The 21,034-nt window shown below is 38.5% G+C and overlaps 3 protein-coding genes and 1 pseudogene across 4 annotated transcripts; 1 reads left to right on the plus strand and 3 right to left on the minus strand.

Moving 5' to 3' along the window:
- Positions 1-128: 128 nt before the first annotated feature.
- Positions 129-5,300, minus strand: LOC135613107 (uncharacterized). The gene is made up of 6 exons (XM_065110110.1): positions 5,101-5,300; positions 4,925-4,975; positions 4,673-4,724; positions 3,600-3,658; positions 2,868-2,913; positions 129-444 (listed from the first exon to the last, which is right to left on the minus strand). The coding sequence occupies exons 1-6, from the start codon at positions 5,164-5,166 to the stop codon at positions 314-316; spliced, it is 405 nt and encodes a 134-aa protein (XP_064966182.1). The 5' UTR covers positions 5,167-5,300; the 3' UTR covers positions 129-313.
- A 3,633-nt stretch (positions 5,301-8,933) lies between these two features.
- LOC135611625 (myb-related protein 2-like) lies at positions 8,934-10,970 on the plus strand (annotated as a pseudogene). Its single transcript, XR_010486617.1, has 6 exons — positions 8,934-9,144; positions 9,276-9,352; positions 9,439-9,496; positions 9,597-9,675; positions 9,754-9,820; positions 10,228-10,970. The product of XR_010486617.1 is annotated as a myb-related protein 2-like (transcript).
- Positions 10,971-13,086: 2,116 nt separating this feature from the next.
- Positions 13,087-13,949, minus strand: LOC103986222 (uncharacterized). The gene is made up of 3 exons (XM_009404159.3): positions 13,681-13,949; positions 13,546-13,598; positions 13,087-13,411 (listed from the first exon to the last, which is right to left on the minus strand). Exons 1-3 carry the CDS (start codon positions 13,763-13,765, stop codon positions 13,283-13,285), a joined length of 267 nt encoding a protein of 88 aa, XP_009402434.2. The 5' UTR covers positions 13,766-13,949; the 3' UTR covers positions 13,087-13,282.
- Positions 13,950-16,810: 2,861 nt separating this feature from the next.
- Positions 16,811-18,867, minus strand: LOC135611908 (WUSCHEL-related homeobox 11-like). Its single transcript, XM_065107554.1, has 3 exons — positions 18,275-18,867; positions 17,322-17,497; positions 16,811-17,221 (listed from the first exon to the last, which is right to left on the minus strand). The coding sequence occupies exons 1-3, from the start codon at positions 18,804-18,806 to the stop codon at positions 17,204-17,206; spliced, it is 726 nt and encodes a 241-aa protein (XP_064963626.1). The 5' UTR covers positions 18,807-18,867; the 3' UTR covers positions 16,811-17,203.
- Positions 18,868-21,034: the final 2,167 nt, after the last annotated feature.

The raw sequence follows: 21,034 nt of genomic DNA on the forward strand, positions 1-21,034 counted from the left end.
TTGGCATACTAATTTTGATTTAGGCCACAACATTGAGATGGAATACAGCACAATCTGCACTACGAGAGTAGTAGAGTCTGCCATATGACCTGCTAAACACTCAAGGTTGACGGGTTGAGAGATGGAAATGTGCCAAATGTTCAAAAGCAATAATAATTATTAACATACAGTCCATATGTAATTTCTTAATTTCAACTATTATAAAACAGAAGGGAAGAAATTTATGACAGCAAACTTAGTCGAGAAGCATATACGAGATGAACAAATGCACAGCAGCAAATGCTCGAGGGGGAAAAAGGAACGCCTTCAAGGCTTATAAAGGGGACGAACTTTTTCTCTTATGCATGTTATCCTCCTGAGAGGAGGAATGTGCCAGTGCGGATGATGACATAGCAGCATGGTATGATGAGGAGACCAGTTGAGCAAGTGCTGGCATTGCCCCTCCTGCGAACCATGACGAGTATCAGAACCACAGTTAATAGAGAAGACCAAGAAAATATGCTAAACTATCTTTCAAACAAATAAAAATGTCATGTATATACTAAGTTTTGTTCAGAACCATGTGAAAATAAAAGAAGTTAAGAACCATCTTCTCATAACATACTCCATGTAACCGTAATTATCTGAATATTAGCAGATAATGGAAAACATAACCAATATCGAAAATTAACAAAGCTCGGTCATCGCAAGATTTTAAAGGCAAACAAAGGATAACAGAAAAAAATGAAGTTTCTGATGCAGAAGGTGAACCCAATCAGACATTGTTCGATATCAAGGGATTGCCATTACAATGCTAGCGAGTAAGAGTCATCAGCAGTGTGTGTGCGCGCGCATATGCCAATATACTTTTTTTGTGCAGGGAAACCAGGCACGTGCCTGTGCACAAGATTGGAACAAACTAGAATAGTGTGGCATGGCAAGCACATGGGCCATACCAAGTCGATCTATGGCCAATAACATGCTCTGCAAATAACTTGGCACCCGTTGTTGGTAGCTGTAATTTACCGAGTTCGTCAAGAAAAAAAATAAAGCCATAAAATGTTGGATTAGTAAATAATTTATGGGGACCAAATTTCTCGCAAAAAAGGGGCAGATGTCTGACAATCTCTCCTAGGATCACGGAATGAACTTCATGAAGGTCTTCTAAATTTTATGCGAATGACACTGTTAACAATGAAACAGAGAATCCAACCAAGTGGAAATAACAAGACTTGAAGATATTTGGACTGTCAAGTGAACGGAGACCAAAATATCTGAACAATGTTATCGCAAAAGTGGATCAAGATTATCTATTTCCCTAATGCAACAGCAGGAACTAAATCATCAATCATAAACAACAACAAAATTGAAATCAATCGCTGTAACAAATGGGAAAATCTCTTGGAAGTGTGGAGTTGGCAACCAAACAAAAGTGATTACGCTAAGAAACAAAACATTAGAGAAAGCTCAAAAACTGAGAGAGAACTTGTCATATTATAGCAGCTACATTCATAGTAAACATAAACAAATTAACAAAAGAACACTAGATCAGAAAAAACCTTATCTTATGCATCCAGATGGATTTGAGAGAAATAAAAGTTTACAGGAAAGTGGAAGAACAAATGGAACCAAAAACATAGAAAATCCATCTTAAATGCCCAGGTGTTTGTGAAGAATTCTAGTTGAAACTAATTATATTAACAATGAAGGATACTGAAAAAGGTCACTTGACTATGTTGAACAAAACAAGATCTTGTGATTTTAACCTGACAATAGAATAGTATTTACTAGTAGTTTCCTCGAGAACCACATTCATCCATATCAAATCTTTAAAGATGTTATTTCCAACACTTATAAATAGCCACAATCATGAAGTGCGTGTATAATTAAAACAAGAGTGAAAACCAAGAATATTGCAAAATTCAAATATCAAATAAAAAGCTTCTGAACATCAAGGTATAAAAAAAATGTAGTTTAATGTAAACCTTAACAATAAATAATGGAACTTCAAAACACTTGCAATGTCTATTCAAACAGGGAAGGCCATATCATGGTATAGCACCTGTACCAGCTGATATGTTATGATATAATTGTGGAACTCGACATGGACTATCCAAAACAAATTTGAGTAGGACAGTGTTCCACCCTAGACTGTTCTGTTCGGAGCAGTTGGAACATATAATCTACCTGGTCATCTAAATCAATTGAGTCTTCCAAATCCCAATGCTGCAGAGAAGGGAGAAGGAAAAGGGGAAGAAGCCTTGAACTGAGGGCCAAGCACAAGGAGGCAAAGGTATATAACAGTTTGGATTTTCTGTTTTTGGTTTACTTCTTGGTCTCCTTCAATTTAATCTAATTGTTTTTTGTTTTCCTTTTCTGAAATCACAAGATATCAGTACCGGAAGGCAGACTACCCACTTGCATGCCACACAAGTTCATCCGACTAAGGAACAGTATGGGTACCATTAACAAAATGACAATACTTGGTGCCAGATACCAGTCCTTTTTGGATGCTTCTTGACACATGTTTGATAGTTTAAAACATTTGATGTCATAGCAATATCTACATTATTCGTTAAATATGGTGTACAGGAAGGTGATGGTTCATCTACATAAGGTTTCTAGGCATACTGATAGCAATATATACCATCTTTACTATGTGCGCAATCTATTTAATTCTTTGCTACATGAATATGGTTGTTATGCTTAAACATAAGATAGTAACTGAATTCTACAAAAGTCACCATATAAGAATATTAATTATATCCTAAAGTACATGCAATGAGGTTTTTTTTTGGATTATGGTACAATATACCCATGTTTCATAGCATATGACTCTTATACAATGATGACCCACTAGAAAATTCTAAAGAAAAGCACAATCTGACCTGCCAATCCAGCACAAGCTGATGAGAAAACAATTACAGGTGGCACCTGCAAAGATAAAATATTCACTCAGGGCCAGCCATGCAACATTAAGCTCTCACTAGAGCATCACATACATCAAAGAAATGGATAATCACATTAAAAATTAATCGCCCAACTAAATGTCAAATTTCACTCTCTATTATAGCTAGAAATATTGATATCTACAATTGATTAAGAAGCCTCTATTATAGGTACATTCCCTAGACACAAAGAGGATTAACACAAGGTAACTAAATTGGTCCAAAAGCTGACAAACTAAAAATTATGATGATAAAGATTTACAATAGGACTCACAAAAATTATGATGGTAACATAAGTAACTAGGATTGGGTGTAAAACAGTATAGGCTAGTATATATTTCTCTGCAGAATGTTCTTTTTCCTCAGAAGGGAGCAAAAACATGGTTTGTACTAGGTAGTTTTGGCTGGTCCAGATCAGGATCTACACAAGTCAATACTGTAATCCTGAAAATATCAGGGACACACGGGCATTCCCATAACTCAACCACCTGCAAACCTTGAGCAAGAAGACAAGGTTTTCACACTTCACAAGGATCCTGATGCATGAAATCAGAAAACAGAAGGATCTTAATTCATGCAATGTAACCATAAAATAATCATGTCAAAATCAACTGCGAAGCAAGAAAAGAGACTAACGCATCAATACACAAGATATAGAACTAATGTACTTACACCAATAAAAAAATGTAACCACATAGGCCCCTTGACCCACCTCCTCACGATAGGCATAACTGCGAAAATTGACAAAATATACATGGATTACAAGCATGAAGGTCAAAACGTATATGAAGTTATGGGCAATTTTTTTGCAGAATAAAAAAACAAAAAATTGATAAAATGATGCCTATAAAAGTGTTGTGCTGCAAGGAGTCCATGCTGGGCCTGCGTGGTCCACCATGGCATGCTAGCGGTTCATGATGTTGTAGTTAGAGGCAATAATTTACTTATAATCCATGGTCCTGACTTGTGCTAAAGCACTGCAACTATTATTAGACCTCAGCGAAGACTTTGAAGATGATACGTAATAGGCCGCGGCTATCCGCTCATGCAAGCCTGAGACTGAGGTGTGAAGGCTACTTCATTGATGTTATTTTTAAAACCAATAATACTGTCTACATAAAGAGAAAAAACAGTTTTGCCTATAAAATGATGCATCCTTTGCCCCAATTTTGTGGATTAGGATAACATGGATATCTATACTAGTTATGCAATTCATCCTCTGAATCTTCAGATGTCCAAGTCCTGTTCAAAAAATTTTTTGAACAGGACTTGGACGTATGCTGGATTTAAGTGTTGCAGAAAAAAAATCTCATCAAATTGTCAATATTCTTAGATAGACCACCAATCAGGTAGGCCTGTCTAATTATAATTCCACCATTGGTTTGTTGACTTCTCACTTGACAATGCACAGGTCGTTTACCTGCCATAGCTGAATCAAAGATTTGAGGGTATGGTTATTGGCATAACAAATTGCAAAGTCCTCTACGGTCCAACTAATCCAAATTGATGTCAAAAACATTGTAACAATGGCAAGTATTATTTTAGAAGTTTATAGCTCAACTAATTTTATCTCATGAGAGCTTTGATCAGAAAGAGCAAAGAACTATCTGAAGCACATAACCTAAGCTACATGAGGCGTAAAGAATAAGATATTCAAAATGAAGAGATAAATGAATATGATTGTATAATGTAGGGTCAACAATAAATCTAAAATTCAGGGAACTTGTGAAGATCAATAAACATACCATGGTTAAATCCATAAACTGCACTCGCAGTCCCACCAATAGCGGTACCGATCTAATCATAACATAACAACAGATAAGACAGCTGGGTCTTAAAAGAATCAGATAGCCAATTTGCGATTCCATGTGAACAACATACATCAATAGCTTCATCCTTAATTCAATACATACGTACAACACGTTTATTAACTTCAATCATATATTTAGAACAAAGACCAATCTCGGAATCAACAAGATAGGGGTTGGGGAATTCACCATCGAAAAGCCATCTCGAATCAACGGTGCGACGGTCCAGCTGCTCATTTCCTTCCATCAGATGCATGGTGGGATCAGCAAATCGAAGATAAGATGCAATCAAAGAAGAAATACGAAGCAACAGCCAATCACAGTCCGCGAGAAAGAAAGGAAGAAACGACATCGAACAGCGATACCAGGTCCTTGGAGAGAGGCCCCGAGCAGAGATGGCACCTCTCATGGGACGGCTTGGGATCTCCCATTCCCTGAATCACCAACTCCTCCAAATTCTTGGAGCTTTCGGAATTGCCTCTCGATCTCGATCGCGATCGGGATCGGGATCGGGATCGGCTGCCGCCTCTCGAAAGCCGCTACTAGAACCCTCGAGAGTGGGCAGGAAAATTCTGTACATTTGTAAATAAATCCCTCAACAAATTAAAAATACTTACATGCCATTGTCAAGGCAAGTTTTTTTGTTTTAAAGATTATTATTTTTCCCTTCTTTTTTATGATATTGTTTAAAGAACAAAAATTTATATTTATTTCATAAACAAACCAATATTTACCAGTCATATTTTTAAAAAAATATTTTTATTTAATAATATTGGATGAGATGTTATAATATTTAAATCTTTAATGATATTATTTTTAAGAGATGAAATAATTAATGCTAATGATACGAGAAGAGATTAAAAAAATATTATAAATTATAAATAAACATTTAAATAAATAACTTCCTATAAATTTTGAATAAATAACCCCAAATAGTTGAGACTTTATAATTTTATCATTGTTGATGGTGAGAATACTATTCATAAATATTTATTAAATAAGCATATATAATATTGAGTATCAACCAGTGTAGTAGTTCCTCGTGCTACTAATATTAGTTTAGTTTTAAGTCATGTCAACAATCTTTTGATTGTCTTAAAACAATATCGTTGTTTTATTTATTCTGAAAACAAAATAACTACAAAATATATACAATTTTATTTTGATCTATTTTCTCATGGGATTTGTTTTATTGTACAATTTTATTTCTCGTGGAATATTCCAAATTATTTTTTGCCTGGAATATGTTTAATATCAACTGTTAATGCATACATGTCATGTCATAGTTGTAGAATAACCTGTGAGCTTACCATATCAGTAACTTTTAATCGTACAATCTTTCATGTTTTCATTACTATGCTCTTGAACAATGTAAGCTTGATATATGCATGGACCTTTTTTTCTCTCTAAAATAGAAAGCTAAACTTCTTACATGCTACATCAAACATCAAGTACATCCCATAAATAAGGAGATTTTATAGCCCTATTAAAAGATGTTAAACCAAACGATTAGCTACAATATTTTCAATGATTAGCTACAATATTTTTCTTCACGCAATACACTGAGAGATTTTTCTATCTATAAATAGATAAGACATCGACAAGTACATATCATGTATTAAAGTTAAAATTCTCCGAGAAGAAGTTGTGTTTGTTGATGATGTCCACCGTCTACTTCGAATCAGTCTGGATGTGTAACCACCTCATCTCATCCCGAGTACTCTCATGGAAATTTATTGAGCATTGCAGCTGTAGCTCAATCCATGATGTCCGAGGTATTGAGAGATGCAGCCACCATGTCACATAGAAGATTATTGCAGGGGGTGAAGAACATGAAGCATCATAGACAGGTAGCACAGACATTAAGATCAACAAGTGAGAGGACCATGTAAGAACATGTCTCCTGTCAAAATCAACTGATGAAAAATGAGAAAAGACACAGACAGGAGATATATATTCTTGCCTCTTTTTTATTCTCAAGAAAAAAGAGTGATCTGAACTTTATTGATTCCTGCCATTCTTTTGACCAGGGAGGCGGTTGGAGATATTCCCTGTGGAGAATGTCAGAAGAATTAAACAATTTCATGTACCACTCAATGAAACATGCAATATATTCTGGTTATCTGATGGTGAGAACAATTTATGCCCAATCTCATCCTCATTCTAGGGGAATAATATTCGTTCCATGAATAATAAATTCTAGATATGATGAGGACCTTTTAATCTCACTTGAGTTAATGGAGAAGAATGACACTGTATGTAAGATTGCTATCTTGTTATTTGTAAATACTGTCTAGAAGCAGCAGGAGGTAGCTACAACTACAACAAGCAGTCTTTACATACAGACAAAAACAAGAGAAATCAAGAATCTTTGTTTCAATCCATGGAAATATGAACTTGGCCAGATTTTCCTGAAAAGACATGCTTCAGAATGCATTGAGACAGAGAAAAAGTTGAAGCTCTAGGGATGACAGCCACAAAAGAATACCTCACAGTTACGTACAATTCAAGACTCAAGGTTCTACAACTGGATAGAAATTTATATATCTAAATGCCTATGTATGACCTGAGCTGATTTCTCACATTGTACATGGTAGAAAAAGTTTCTACCCCCAATTCAAGTCATGAGCAAATCAAATGTTTCAGCAGACCTCAGGAACAACAAAAAGACCTGAGGTGTAAGTCTCTGATCAACTGCCTCTGCAAAAGATACTACAAAAAATATTTTCTGGTACAAGATAAAATGATGGTCAATTCTTCCCCATAAATGTATTCCAAATCAGGCATTCATAGAACAGTTCTATGTAATGGAGTTCGATACCTAATAGTAGGATATCTAGAGTGTTACACTTTGCATTGTGATCTTGACTTGGTCCTGTAGGCAGACATGAGTTGAGTAATTATGACCATATTTACACTTAACCATGCAACAAATGCCAAGTACGTACACATGAAAATTAACATGAATAGTCGTGCATGGTTATCTAGCTTCTGCTGATGGAAATGAAGCGGTCCAGCCATTCAGCAAGCTATGATGTATGAATGAAATAGAATATATATGTTTACCTTTATGCTCTGTTCTCCTTCCATTAATAAAATCTCAGATCAACAATTGGCTTAGAGTGACGACTTCCAGAATCTATCCCTTTTTTTTTTGTACCTCGGGACAGCCGAATAAGTATCATACTTAGTGGAGGAGACAACAGGGAATTAAATCCTTATTTCATTCCATCACTTGGTGTTCAGAATGTACATAAGAGCATCATGTACAGTAGAGTTTTCCCATCTTTACAGAAAATATGCGAGTAATTCTCCTTCCGGATGCATCCATTCAAACAATATTTTCAACTTTCTAATAAAACTCTTTTTCCAAAAAAAAAAACTTTTTAATATAACTGATAAAAATTCCTCAATCAACTCTATGAATGACAAATTTCTACCACCTGCAAATATATTATCCAACTCTAGACTTCCATGAGATCCCAAAGCATCATAGACCAAACACCTAAGTTGTTCATTCAGGTCCCAGAAAAATAAGGTTTCCAAATGTGAGGGATCTGCTTACTGAGCCACTACAAATAGTTAAGGAATATGGAAATTTCGCAAGCTCTGAAGACATCAGAATATATACCTTTCTGTAAGAAAACTATGCTCAAGAGCATAAGGTTCCTAATTTTTGTTCCACGGTCCATTGTACTATAATAATGAATGTTTATGGATTTATTCCATGGACATGAAGGAAGCTAAAGCTGTACCACTAGTTGAAGCTTTAACCTGTGAACATTAACAACGAAAGTTACAGGCCTGAATCCACAATTACTTAAAGCAGGAAGGACATACTTTTCGAGTTGTGAAGATTAGATCAATAGTTGAGTTTCTGTTCAACTGATTCCAAATTTTCTTTCCATTTGCCATATAAGGAGAGCTTTGGAGGCATCTCTCATCAATGTGGAGAGTTGAGGCAGCTCAAGCTCCTTCCTAAACAAGAAGAGAATACATATAGGACATAACTATGTACATGTCCTAGCTCTCTAGAAATATTACGTTGTCAGCATAGAAACAAACAGATTTGAAGTTCCAATTGGAAACAAGCAGCAGGAGCAAAGTGAGGACAAAAAGGTAAGAAGAACAACGAAATCAAATCTGGTGTGTGATGATCTCCTCTTATTTCACTTGTCTCTATTTTTAACCGAAGCAAATGTACCAGCATCAACCTCATCAAGGCCACAACAACCTCCTTTCCTCTAGGACATCATTCACTCCGGAGAGGGACTTGTTTCTGTTAAGAGGAAGTACCACAGGAGAGTTAGGAGTAGTTCTTTCAAGTGATGCCAAGCCTAGACTTAAATGGATTCCTGAACTCCATGAGAGATTTGTAGCTGCAGTGAATAAACTTGGTGGAGCAGACAGTGAGTATACGAAGTTACACCCATCTGTTATGTGCATTGATGTGCAAGGGTGTCTCCACACGCAAGATTCTGACAAATTGTGATTTAGAACCAAGTTCACTAGTTTAAAGACTAAGGCTATAATCTTGCAGGGGCTACCCCAAAAGCAATTATGAGACTGATGGGCATTCCAGGGCTAACTTTGTACCATCTGAAAAGCCATCTTCAGGTCCTAGCTAAATTCTTCATTCATTTTCTTTCGCCTTCTTGTTATCAATGTATCTTGAAAACTAACTTGCTCTTGTTGATGTATAGAAGTACAGGCTTGGCAAAAGATTCCAGGCTCAGACAAATACTGGAAGTATAAATAACTGTAAGGGTCTTTTTTTTTTCAAGGGCCTTGTGATAAAGTTAACATTTAGGCCCTCAAACTACAAAAAGGCAGTTCAAACAGTGTTTGGTTTTACCTGCAGTTATTGGCTGTACGCTAGCAGCAGAGAGAACACCAGAGGACAATAAATCATCAATAAGCACTGCAGTTCCGACAAACAAGTAGGATAATTGTGTTATGCACTATTGTCATATAAAACTATAAGGATCTTTGACTAATGGTACAAAAGAAAGTTCCAGAAACATGCAGATTAATGAAGCACTTAAATTTCAAACTGTACAGAGAAGCTTACACGAACAACTTGAGGTAACTCCTAAAGCCATAAATATCATACAATGTTTCTTAACTCTCTTCTTTGCCTTTTTGGTTCAGACCTGTGATATCTTACTTGAATTTATTTCTCTAGACAATTTTTAGGAGTCAAAACATCAATGAACTAGATGTCTCGCTTTGCATCAATATAGCATGCGTGGAAGCAAAATAACTCTTATCCAAGTTCCAAACATATTACAGGATGCATTCAAAAAAAAATTCAACAATGGTAAGAGCTAAAAGAAAAGGAAGATTCAGCCTACTAAGATCCTCATGGTATTGTAAAAACAAAGACAAGACTAAAGTTTATTTTTCAAGCAGTTCAAACTTTTTTGTTTTCAGGTCAATTTCCCTAATTTTGTTACATTATACTAACAAACAATACACAATGTGTTGTAAAGGTGCAAAGACACTTACAATTCCAAATGGAGGCACAGGGAAAATATTTGCAGTCAGTGCTGGAGAAGGCCCAAGTGACTCTTAGGAAGCAGTACTTGGGTTCTGCGGGACTGGAAGTTGCCAAAATCCAAATCTCTGAACTGGTCTCCAAAGTCTCAAGTGAATGTTTCATCAATTCATTTGCAAGTCTGGAAGAAATAATAACCAGCCTATGTTACAGGTAACTCCGGCCCAACTCACTGATTGTTCGGCGGATTGTTGTTTGATCTCATCTAAGGGACCGGAGAAGGAGCAAGTTATCAGCCAGGGGTTAACAACTCAACATGAAGAATTTCCCTTATGCATGAAAATACTTGGAGAACATACCAGGCTTGGACAGACTCAACAGGCATGGTGTAATAATCCGAATGAGCAGAAGGCTTCATCCATTTTAAGAGATTCAGAAAGGAATTCTTTCCCAATCCAGAGGGACAAAAACATTATACAAGCAAGCGTTAAGCCTCAAGGAGACAATAGAGACAGTAGAAATGTTCCTGATGTAGGAAGAAAGGAAAGAGATGGTGTAAACAATTTTCTTGAGCATCCAAGAAGCAAGAGCACGGCAGTTCAACAGGAGAATAGACAGCAACCAGATGGATTTGCACTCACATGTCTTACAACAGAACTAGAGCTAAAAATATATGTAGGTGATGAAGCTGCATCAAGTTGTAAACAATTTGACCTGAATGGCTTCAGTTGGAACTGATGTTTGGAGCAGAATGCTTGTCAGAGAGAGAGAGTGAGAGAGAGATGAAACAAGTGCCCGTTGGTAAAAGAAAAAAGCAAAATAAGTGACAAGTTGATTCCAGAGATAAATGATTGAGTATACGCATTGAGAATAATGAAAAGAATGAACAGTGCTAAAAGGTGAATGTGGAGTCATAATGGTATCAGCATGCTGCCAAGATAGCCACCTCGCATAATTTTTCATACATGTGATCCCAATTATACCCAATTTAATAAGCATTCGCATCCTAACAAACACTGTTAAAGATATCTTTTTTTTTTTCTTTTGAAGTAAATGTTGAAGCAGATATCTCTTATACAATATCTTATGCACCTCTTTTCTTCAATGTGAATTTATCATGATCTTACTAACCTCTAATTTCCCCCTATTTTTCTAATCATGTAACATGGTAGATTGATCTGAAAACTACATCAGTCAATATGACCCCTGTACCCACTTATTGTTTATTATTAATACAATAAAAGCAAGTAAATTTCTCGGCTCTACAAAAATGGTCTTTTGATTGCATAAAATAAACTACGATGTCATCATTGGAAAAGTAGGGCGAAAGATTTCCACGCTGGAACAAATTATAAGGGTTAGTCCACGAAAAATTGATTCAGCAGTGAATGAATCTCCAATCAAGAAAGACATGTCACAGAAAGATGTCAAGAAACCCCAAATCTCCAGGTCCCTTAATTCTTGCGGATCGCTTGACCATTTGGTGCCAGAAATTGATCAGGACAAAATAAGAAAGTGCCGAAAAGAACCAGAAAGGGTTCCTTTTGACCTCAAACTGGGTACGGTGATGAAGAGACTCGCAAATCAAGAAACACCGAGAAAAAGAATCCCTTTTTGGGGCGAACTATGATCCACGAAACGAAAAATTAATCTAAACAAGATAAACTAGCAGTTTCTGAAGGGAATATCCAATCGATAAATGCATCTATCGATTAAATCCCAAATCCCAAAGAAACCCAAGGGTTTCTTTTATGAAAACACGGGGGATGATCGACGAATCTAAACAAAATGAAAGGAATCAAACAGGTATCAAACAAGAAAGGGGAAGTGCATCGTAGACCTCGTAGTGATCGAAGAGAATCGCAAATCAAGAAGCACCGAGAAAAAGAATCCCAGCAAAGACGAAACACAGCGCACAATCCACGAATCTAAACAAAAAAGGAACCGTCTTTGAATCAAGAAACGTCGTATCAAGTAAATCCCAACAATCCCAAGAAACCGGAAGATCTGGCATGTCAAAGCGGAAGACAAAGGGAAAGAATTGGATCGAAACAAGAAAGGAGCAGTGCATCGTAGACCCTCTAAGCGATCGATAGCTAAACCGCTGAGCTACTGTCGTTGCATGAAACACCGGAAGGCGATTTATAGTGGCCTTTTTTCCCTCTTTTCTTACCACAATTTAGGAATTAATGTCTGCAATATTCAATAAATAATTTGACTGTTTGGTTAAAAACTTGAGGAGGAAAAAAATAGAGAAAACACAGTGTTTTATATTGAGATTACAGTATTTTTCTGATATTACTGAAAATATTATAACACAGTATATCACTCAAACACTATATTATAAATATAATAATTTTATATTATTTAAAACACAGTGTTTTATTTATATGTATCATAATATTTTTCTGATATTACTGAAAATATTATAACACAAATATTATATTATATTATATTATAAATATAATATTTAAAAAAATTATATTGCTATGTTTTTATATTATTGAAAATATTATAATATAATATCAAAAATTACTGTAATTTATAATATTATAGTAAAAGATTATTAGGGGGGAAAAAAGGTGTTAGAAATTCTAAAAATGAGAGACATTTTTCGAAAAACAATCAAAAAAAAGATTTTTGAGAATTTGCTCTAATATTAATTTTCTTTTATACACTGTTATAGTGCTGATATATCCTTTAATTAATGCTTATAAATGGTATGTAATGAACACCTCATACAACTTCAGCTTGTTTGATAAGATTAACCAGTAGATAGATATAAATGAGTTATGACTTCAGTGAAGATCCAAATCTAGGAACAACTTTAGACTTTGATGAAGAACCTTTTAAGTTGATTACACATCCTCTTTTAACTCACCAAGATAAAAAAGCTTACAACCTATGAGTTATTAGCAGTATCTGTGACATCTTTGCCTCACCACCGAGTGGACATTGATGCAAGATGTGTTGTTTCCAATAGAATCTAGCACTAGATGCTGCTTAATCATATTACATGCCAAAGCTAAGTTGCCATGATCACTTTCAATTCATGGTTTTCCAGGGTTCTTAGGATCATGGCGGCTGTTGGCTCCAGATCCAGGGTAGTCATCGAGTTCAAAGTCCATCCTCTCATTCAGAGAAACTCCTCCCTCTTCTGGCGTTTCTTTGTTGATCACCTGCACCAAGAAATTTGTAATCTTCCTAAAATGTTCCAAGGAAATAATCATTTGGAGTTTGCTTCGTCAGAAGGTTTGTCTAATGGCTCAAGCAAAGACAGATCTGACAACTACGTTGGGGATGAAGAAAGAACCTGATCTGCCACCTTCATTTCTGCTTCATCTTGGTTCTTTAGTGCAAACGTTCCTGCAGGAGAAACCAGAGAAGAGAGATCAACACTCGGATTCAGAGAGGAGAGAAACCTATGAGGGTCCTCTGAGAACCGTACCTGAAAGGGGAGCTGCATCCACGGAGAGAAGGCATGAAAGGAGCAGCAGTGCTAGGAGATGACTCAGAGGATTCTTCTGCTCCATAAGCACAATAAACTTCCTCTTCCTCCAGATTGACAGCCTAAAGACGACCTCTGCTGGTTCTGACAAGACCGATGGCTGGTGGTCATGAGCTTATGTACTGAGAAAAAGGCCAAGTTTCTCCTTTGTTTAGATCATTCCAAGTGTTTGTTGTCATCTTCCTAATAATTTTTGTAGTGCTTCAGTGACAGTAGTACTACATTGACTCTGCTACACACCATGAGACAGACATCCAAAGCATTTAGATCATTTGCTGAACACCATCACTTGTCAGCTTCTGTGTTCAGCTCCGTTGATGATGGCCAAACACTGCACCCACACAGCTAAAAAGCAAGGAAGAGAACATGAACCTTCCTCACATGTGGCCTGTGGAATATGGCATTGGTTCATCATCATTAAGATCATAAAAAAGCTTTTGACATATTTCAGTGCAAAGCATGAGATCAGTATTGTAAGGTAGTGGTTGGGAAGAATCCGATGGGCGATGGTGGTTGGTTCTGCAATTGGCTTCAGGAAGCCATTAAAAATTATGGATGCCAATGAAGAGTTCCAACTCAGATGCCAAGCTTCTGAACACTGCTTACCATTGATGACCTGAACACAGCACTTGTTTCTTCTCTTTCCTGGAGCATTGGGAGGTGGAGATCTTAAAAATTCTTCTTCTATTACAGGACTCTATGATGTGTATGTAACTTGTAATTTACAACACTTTACAAGATTAATTTCCTTATTCTCAATGTCATATTCTTAAAGAACTCCAAGATTAATGTACCTCCATTGCCAAGCACATTTCTCTACCCAATTAGCTTGCCTACCTTTTGGTTCCTTTTCTATGATCCAAGATTCCAAGAACACTGTGTTTTCTTTTGCTTTACAGACAAGGAGGAAGAAACCAAAGGAAAGAAGCCTTCTCCTTTCCTTCCTCCATAAACTGTGTCTCAAAGCCAAAGACTTCAAACCAAAGAACACCTGATGCCCAGAATAGCATACGATTGGGCCGTACCTTCACATTCACACATCCATGCCAACATGAATCTTGGATGGTGATGAACCTTCATGGCTCTCTAACAATGAAGCTTCAGAGCCACAAACGTCGGTTGGCTTCTTCGATCAACTCGAGGGCTCGTCCAAACCATGCAATCACGTAATAAAACTGTCTTGATCACTTCTTGGTTGGCTACTGAAATCAACCAGAGATAGAGAGAGTCTCTTGAGGGGATGTAACGCTGCTTTGAGGCTTGTGACATGAGTTAAGCAGACCAAGATCCACAAATCAGTTCATATCTTCTTCTTGCTCCTCCTTAAGAAGAATCGAATTGAGCTTGGTAGAGTTTATGGAGTAGCAAAGAACATTTGTTCTCGTTAATGTAGGACATGAGTTTCCAGTTGATGGGATCAATATTGGTTCTGCAACGTATGAACCATACGACCGGCTCAGCACATCAAGCAGTTCCAACACCCGATGGATTCGAAGGATTGAAGGGTGTCGGAAAGCCCACGTCGCCACTTGGCTCTCTCCATAGTGGTTCGAGTCCCCTACGTACCCCAAAAGGGAGCAAAGCTCTGTAGAGCCTTCGCAAAAGCAGCCATTGGGGGCATTTCCATGGTGTTGGGAGTGGCGACAAAGGCATTGATACCGGTGAGCGTCACAAGAAACTCCCCTGAGATGCTATCCATGCATGCTACTGAAAGGAGAGGCGTTCTTTAGCTCTAGTTCCTGTTTCCAAGGTACAAAAAGAAAAGACTGGAAGTCTGTGCATTCAAATGCCATTTTGCTGGGTCCAAGAAGAACGAATAAGATCTCAAAAAGACACACAGAAATTGCTCGAGCAAGGTAATAATTAAGATGTCAAAGTTCACTCGGGTAAAACTCGATGATCACGGCTGATGGCTTTCCTTGCTATTCGGATCGAAGAGAACACAGGATGAAAAGGGAAGAGAAGAAGTAGAAAGAGAAGGAACACTGTGCACTTTATCTATCATTGCAGTAAGAACCCATCACTAAAGAGAAACCTATTGTGACCAGAATTCGCTCTTTATGGTTCCTCGTAGGAAACAGATGCATTCATGTATCCTGTCTCTCTAAAACGTACGATCATGAACTGTGACTATATATCTTTTCGTGTAGTTCTTCTGGTGATTGACGATGCCATGAACGCTGGGAAACACACATCCTTTGGCTTAGGAGAGCCTCATGCATTGCACATGCAAACACCTGTTGAGGACAGTGTGGATTAACGCTCTCAGATCTTTGCATGAACAGCTGCAGAGGAGCGAAGCCATCTTAATCTTTTGGAGAAAGCTGCTCACACAAAGCAACCATCTTAATCTTCTCTTCTCTAGAATTGTTTTGTCTACAATTCTTCTTTATTATACATGTTTGTGGTTGACACAACAACATCATATATCTATTCACTATTAACTATCATCAAAACATATATATATATATGTCATAAAGAAAAGAAGCTCTGGAAATCTTGATATGGAGGAAGCTCGAGTTAAAGAAGACCAAACAATATGATTACTCTAAAGTATTTTTTGCGTTTCTTCTAAAAAAAAAAAGTCTTGATTTAGAAGGTTTAGAGTTTCTTTAGGATGATTATATCGAAGCATCGGCATAGTGAATTTGGGAAATTAAAAGCAATAGATGAAGCAAAGAAGAGATAGCCAATCATCAAGGATGAAAGGATTCCGGAAGAGGAGACTTCGAGTTTATTTCGATAAACAATTGCACCAATTAAGTCATTTCTTGATAGTATCTTTGACTTTGTTTCTTGGTCAGAATAATCACTAATCTGTCCATTTAAGTGGTTCCAAGAACTTTAAACTCAGGAAGTCTACAAGCTCATGCAAGAGTCTTTAGGCCTTTTGTCAACTTCCACACAGATTTCATGTGCCAAAACAATTTTGATGTTGTCCTAAGTTGACTTTAATTGTAAGTATGTGTTTCCAAGCCATTGCTCATCAACAAACTATCAATCAAAGATGATGATGATGATGATGATGATGAGGAGGAGGAGGAGGAGGAGGAGGAACTTGATGAATTACTGAATGAAGGTGACATAACAAAAGTCTATTGTATTGAAAGAAAAATGCATGAGATGGAAATGCAAAAACCTAATTGTTCATCATGTTGTTGCTGTGATTCTTGGAGATCTGGACACACAAAGGTTTTGATCATTGATAACAAGCGTAGAACCAGAATTCTACTCCGCGAAAATGATCGAGAAACATTAAGATGCACTCTATCAACTGCTACTTGGAAACAAATCCCTACTTCAAGTTCTTAACAACCATGATCATAACAAGTGCAAGGTTACACCTTCTCTAACCATAGAAGTTTGACATAGAATAACAAGGATGATTCAGTCTGCAGATACTACGGCAGCGAAATAAGCTTCGAGTCTGGACACTGTGCATCTTGTGTTCTCGATCAAACTGCTAAGTAGGCCTTGTAACCTGTCAAGATAATTGCGATATCGATACACGTTTGTTATGTGTGCATGATTGAATGAGAGAGAGAGAAAGAGAGAGAGATGAGTGGATCAGAATTACTCACTGAGAAGTAACTTTCACCCATCTGCAAGCTCTGCATGAGAATTCCATGGTCATTGATAGGTAGAAGCTGCCCGGAGGAATGGACAAGCATCACATTGTGACCAAAGGCAGCTCTCAAGTCTATAGGTCCTTTTGGAACCTCAGAAGCGACTCCATCGATGAACACAGTTATAGTCTCTGCATTTGATGCGTTTGGTGATTGAAACAAGTCGAGGGATTGCAAGAAAACATCACCGCAAAATAACAAAGAAAGTGAAGTTTCATGTGAATTCATGAGGATATATATATATATAGAGAGAGAGAGAGAGAGAGAGAGAGAGATGTCTTCAACCCTCAAAGGGAGAGCGAGTGTGTTCATGCAAAACCTTTGATGGTAGCTAATGAATCACATAAAATCAAATAACAGCTAATGCTTTTTAGATCATTAGAACATGTTCTTTCCTTGTTTCGGCAAAAGTATAACACCAACACTTTGATGCATATGTTCGGTTCACTGAAGCCAAGGCTAGATCTCGATTCCCTTTTTCTTTCCACCCACTGTTTCTAATTTGCTGATGAACGAGGAAAAGAAAATTAAGGTTAATTGATTTGGGGTTAGGCCATCAATGATCTCTCTTCATCCGATGGATCTATCGGAAACTTTGCTGCTAGCGAGATCGGGAACACAAATCGACATTTCGAAGCCGAAAAATTCAAGATTTAGATGGATCTGTGAGGTTGAATGTGCAGATCTAGACATTTAGTAGGGAAGCGAACAGAAGAAAGCAAACAAGTCTAATGACAGTCGATCAATCTATCAACTCTAAAAGGTGTTGAATAAAGAAAGGGTTGCAGCACATCATCTATTGCTGATGAAAAGAAGAGCTCCAAGCAATCTTTGTTTCATATCTTCATGGAGAATCTAAAGAAAAGGCCATATCGTGTCAGAGACACCGAAACCATGCACCGACTGACCTGGCTGGTTGTGCAAGTGCGAGACATCAGAAGAGCACATAAAAGGAGGAGCCTGAGTAGCCTCCATGAAGCCCATCTGGCGAGAGATCGAGAAGAGGTCGTCTGCGTTATCATCGATCACGAAGTTAGAGGAGGAGGCAGCAGCAGAAGTAGAAGAAGAGCAAGCAAAGAATCCTCCTGCGGGAGAATTGCTGGATGACGAGGTTGCTGCACCACTGGCATGCTGCACAACCCCTGCGGCTCTCGGATCAGCCATGAGGCTGGCCTGCAGCTGCCGCTGGCGGCGACGCGACCTCGACCGCCGGTTCTGGAACCAGTAGAAGACATTGGCGTCCCCGACGGAGCCGAACTGCTCCAGCAGCTTGCGGATCCTCACCGTCTCATCCTTGGGAGGGTTCACCATGCCGCTGTTGAAGATGGATTCCAGTATGAGGATCTGCTCGGGCTTCGGCGTCCACCGGGTGCGCAGCGGCTCCATGGCAGATCTCTGCAGGTTTGGGCCGCCATAGTTGTCCTGGTTCTGATCATCCATGGCTTCAGTGGGTGGTGATGGGGGAGAGGAGGAGGGTAAGGGGAAGGAAACAAAGGTGAGAGTAACACCACCAAACTGTTTCAGTACAAAGTGTGATGAGTTATTTATAGGCACTTTGTGGAAGAATGTCCCAACAGATTAATTATCTGATGTGATTAGGGGGAATGAAATGACCAAAATGGTCTCATCTGCAGTGATCTTGTCATGTAGATTATGACTTGTTTGTAGCTTTGCTCTAATACTACAACCAGTAGGTGATCACATATGATGCACGTAATTATGCATGCTTATGGCAATTAGTTGAAGGGTAATCTTCTTGTTTGCTGCTGTTAGATGCTGTGATGAGATAGCACTGTGGAGAAGATGGAATCTGATATCAGTTTCAGTGTGCAAGCAATCGGAAGCGCCATGTATGTACATGAACATGAACATGAACATGTCGCTAGGGTTCCAAAAATGAAACCCTAGCTCCAGTATCTCCAGTATCATAAGTATGTGCATGTCCTCTCTCCTAGGGTTAGGCTCACTTCCACCCACTTCATGTGCCCAAGGGAAGGGAAGGGAAGGGAAGGGGGGACATGTGGGGCCCCCTTCGGCAAGGTCATCCTCATGTGACAGGGTCGGAAGCTAGGGTTTGGCCTTTGTACGCTAGTGGGTGGGAGCGGTGGGGACGAGGTGCGTGGGGAGACGGCGGGCCCCACCAAGATGCGACACCACCCAAGGGGAGTGGTCAAAGAGTGGGACCCCTGATGTTACTAGGGCTGACGTAGCGTGGGCATGCCAGCCGGAGGTAGAAGAAGACATGCAGACGACAGAATATAATATGGTGGTGGGTGGGTGGAGGCGAAGGGTTGGCCGGGAGTTCGGTTGCCTTTGCCCTTTTGTCACAGCGGAAACCGACGCTGCGGAGACTGCGGAGGGAGGCTCGGCTGGGTTTTACCTGCACAGTATTACCTCTGCCTCCATCTTCAGCCACCACAGGGCCATGGTGCACACACTCACACGCACTCTCTCTCTCTCTCTCTTCCTCTTCATCATCAGCAAATGAACTGCTTGAGATGTCTTCTTCCAGACAGAAGAAATCTAAAGGTAAACGGTGAAATGTTTTGACTGCAACGGAGTTCAGATTTCTTTCTAGGGTTCACTAACCACACACGGCACCGTTGTGTACGTGAAAGCTCTACGTGCACACATACACTGGAAACGGATGTCTCTTGCCATGGCCTGTGGCGGAGCATACGTACATAAACAATGGCCATCTGACGCAGAGGATAACGAAAGCCCGGCAAGCTCTTCATATTATAATGGCGATCTCTGGATGTCTCAGAACCTGCTGGTTGAATCTAGCAATACAATTCCTTTCTCTCCTTCATGATAGAAGTCGAAGCTTAAAGTATTCAGGTAACATGGAGGCACAAACCCAGGTAAGATTTAGGTTGTCTTCTACCTCGAAAGGATATAGTTTGGATACATACATTAGGTAAAATTCTTCATCTTCTTCACCACGACTAGATTAATCCTTTATTCTGGGGTTACAGATCACATAGTCCAAATGAAACCTCGGGACTTGTGACAGTCGTGCTGCTACCATCAACTGGCAGAAAGAGTCACGAAGAATGAGATCCATAATCCTTCACCGGCAAGAACAATCGATGCAAAGCAGTACAACTTGCAGGACTGCTGTGTGGAATCCAATCCTTTTGTTCATGAACCAAACTCAACCAAGAAAGGAGGAATTTAAAGTGGCTTTTCTTTGCTCAAAAGAAAAAACATAAAAAAAGAATCTTGTCTTTTAGGCACTTCCTTTGATCAATCCACTAAAAGAATTGTAACATATGTTCTGGAAATATTAGATCATTGCCAAGAGAGTTTGATCATATATGCAACCTTAGAAAGAAAGAAAGAAAGAAAGACGAGTGGTGCAAAGTTGTATGATCCATTAGATTATTGCTATCTGATGGAATGATTCCTGGTTGCTTTTTGGCGTCTCCATGTGCCATACTCTGATTAGTCTAACCTCACTTGCGGTTCTGTATGATGATATAGAACATGGGTGTCCTAAGTTCGCCAACTTCTTTCTTTTCCTCGAGCTTAGATTAGATGCTCGGTTGCTTTCCATGTTCTCTGTCAGCATCAATTAAATAGCCATCTGAACTGCGACAAGACTTCTCTTTATTGCTGAGAAAGTTGGTGGTGAGCGTAAATGTAAAAGCTATCGGCAAACCATA

This window comes from Musa acuminata, chromosome BXJ2-5, assembly GCF_036884655.1.
Source record: "Musa acuminata AAA Group cultivar baxijiao chromosome BXJ2-5, Cavendish_Baxijiao_AAA, whole genome shotgun sequence".
Lineage (NCBI taxonomy): Eukaryota > Viridiplantae > Streptophyta > Magnoliopsida > Zingiberales > Musaceae > Musa > Musa acuminata.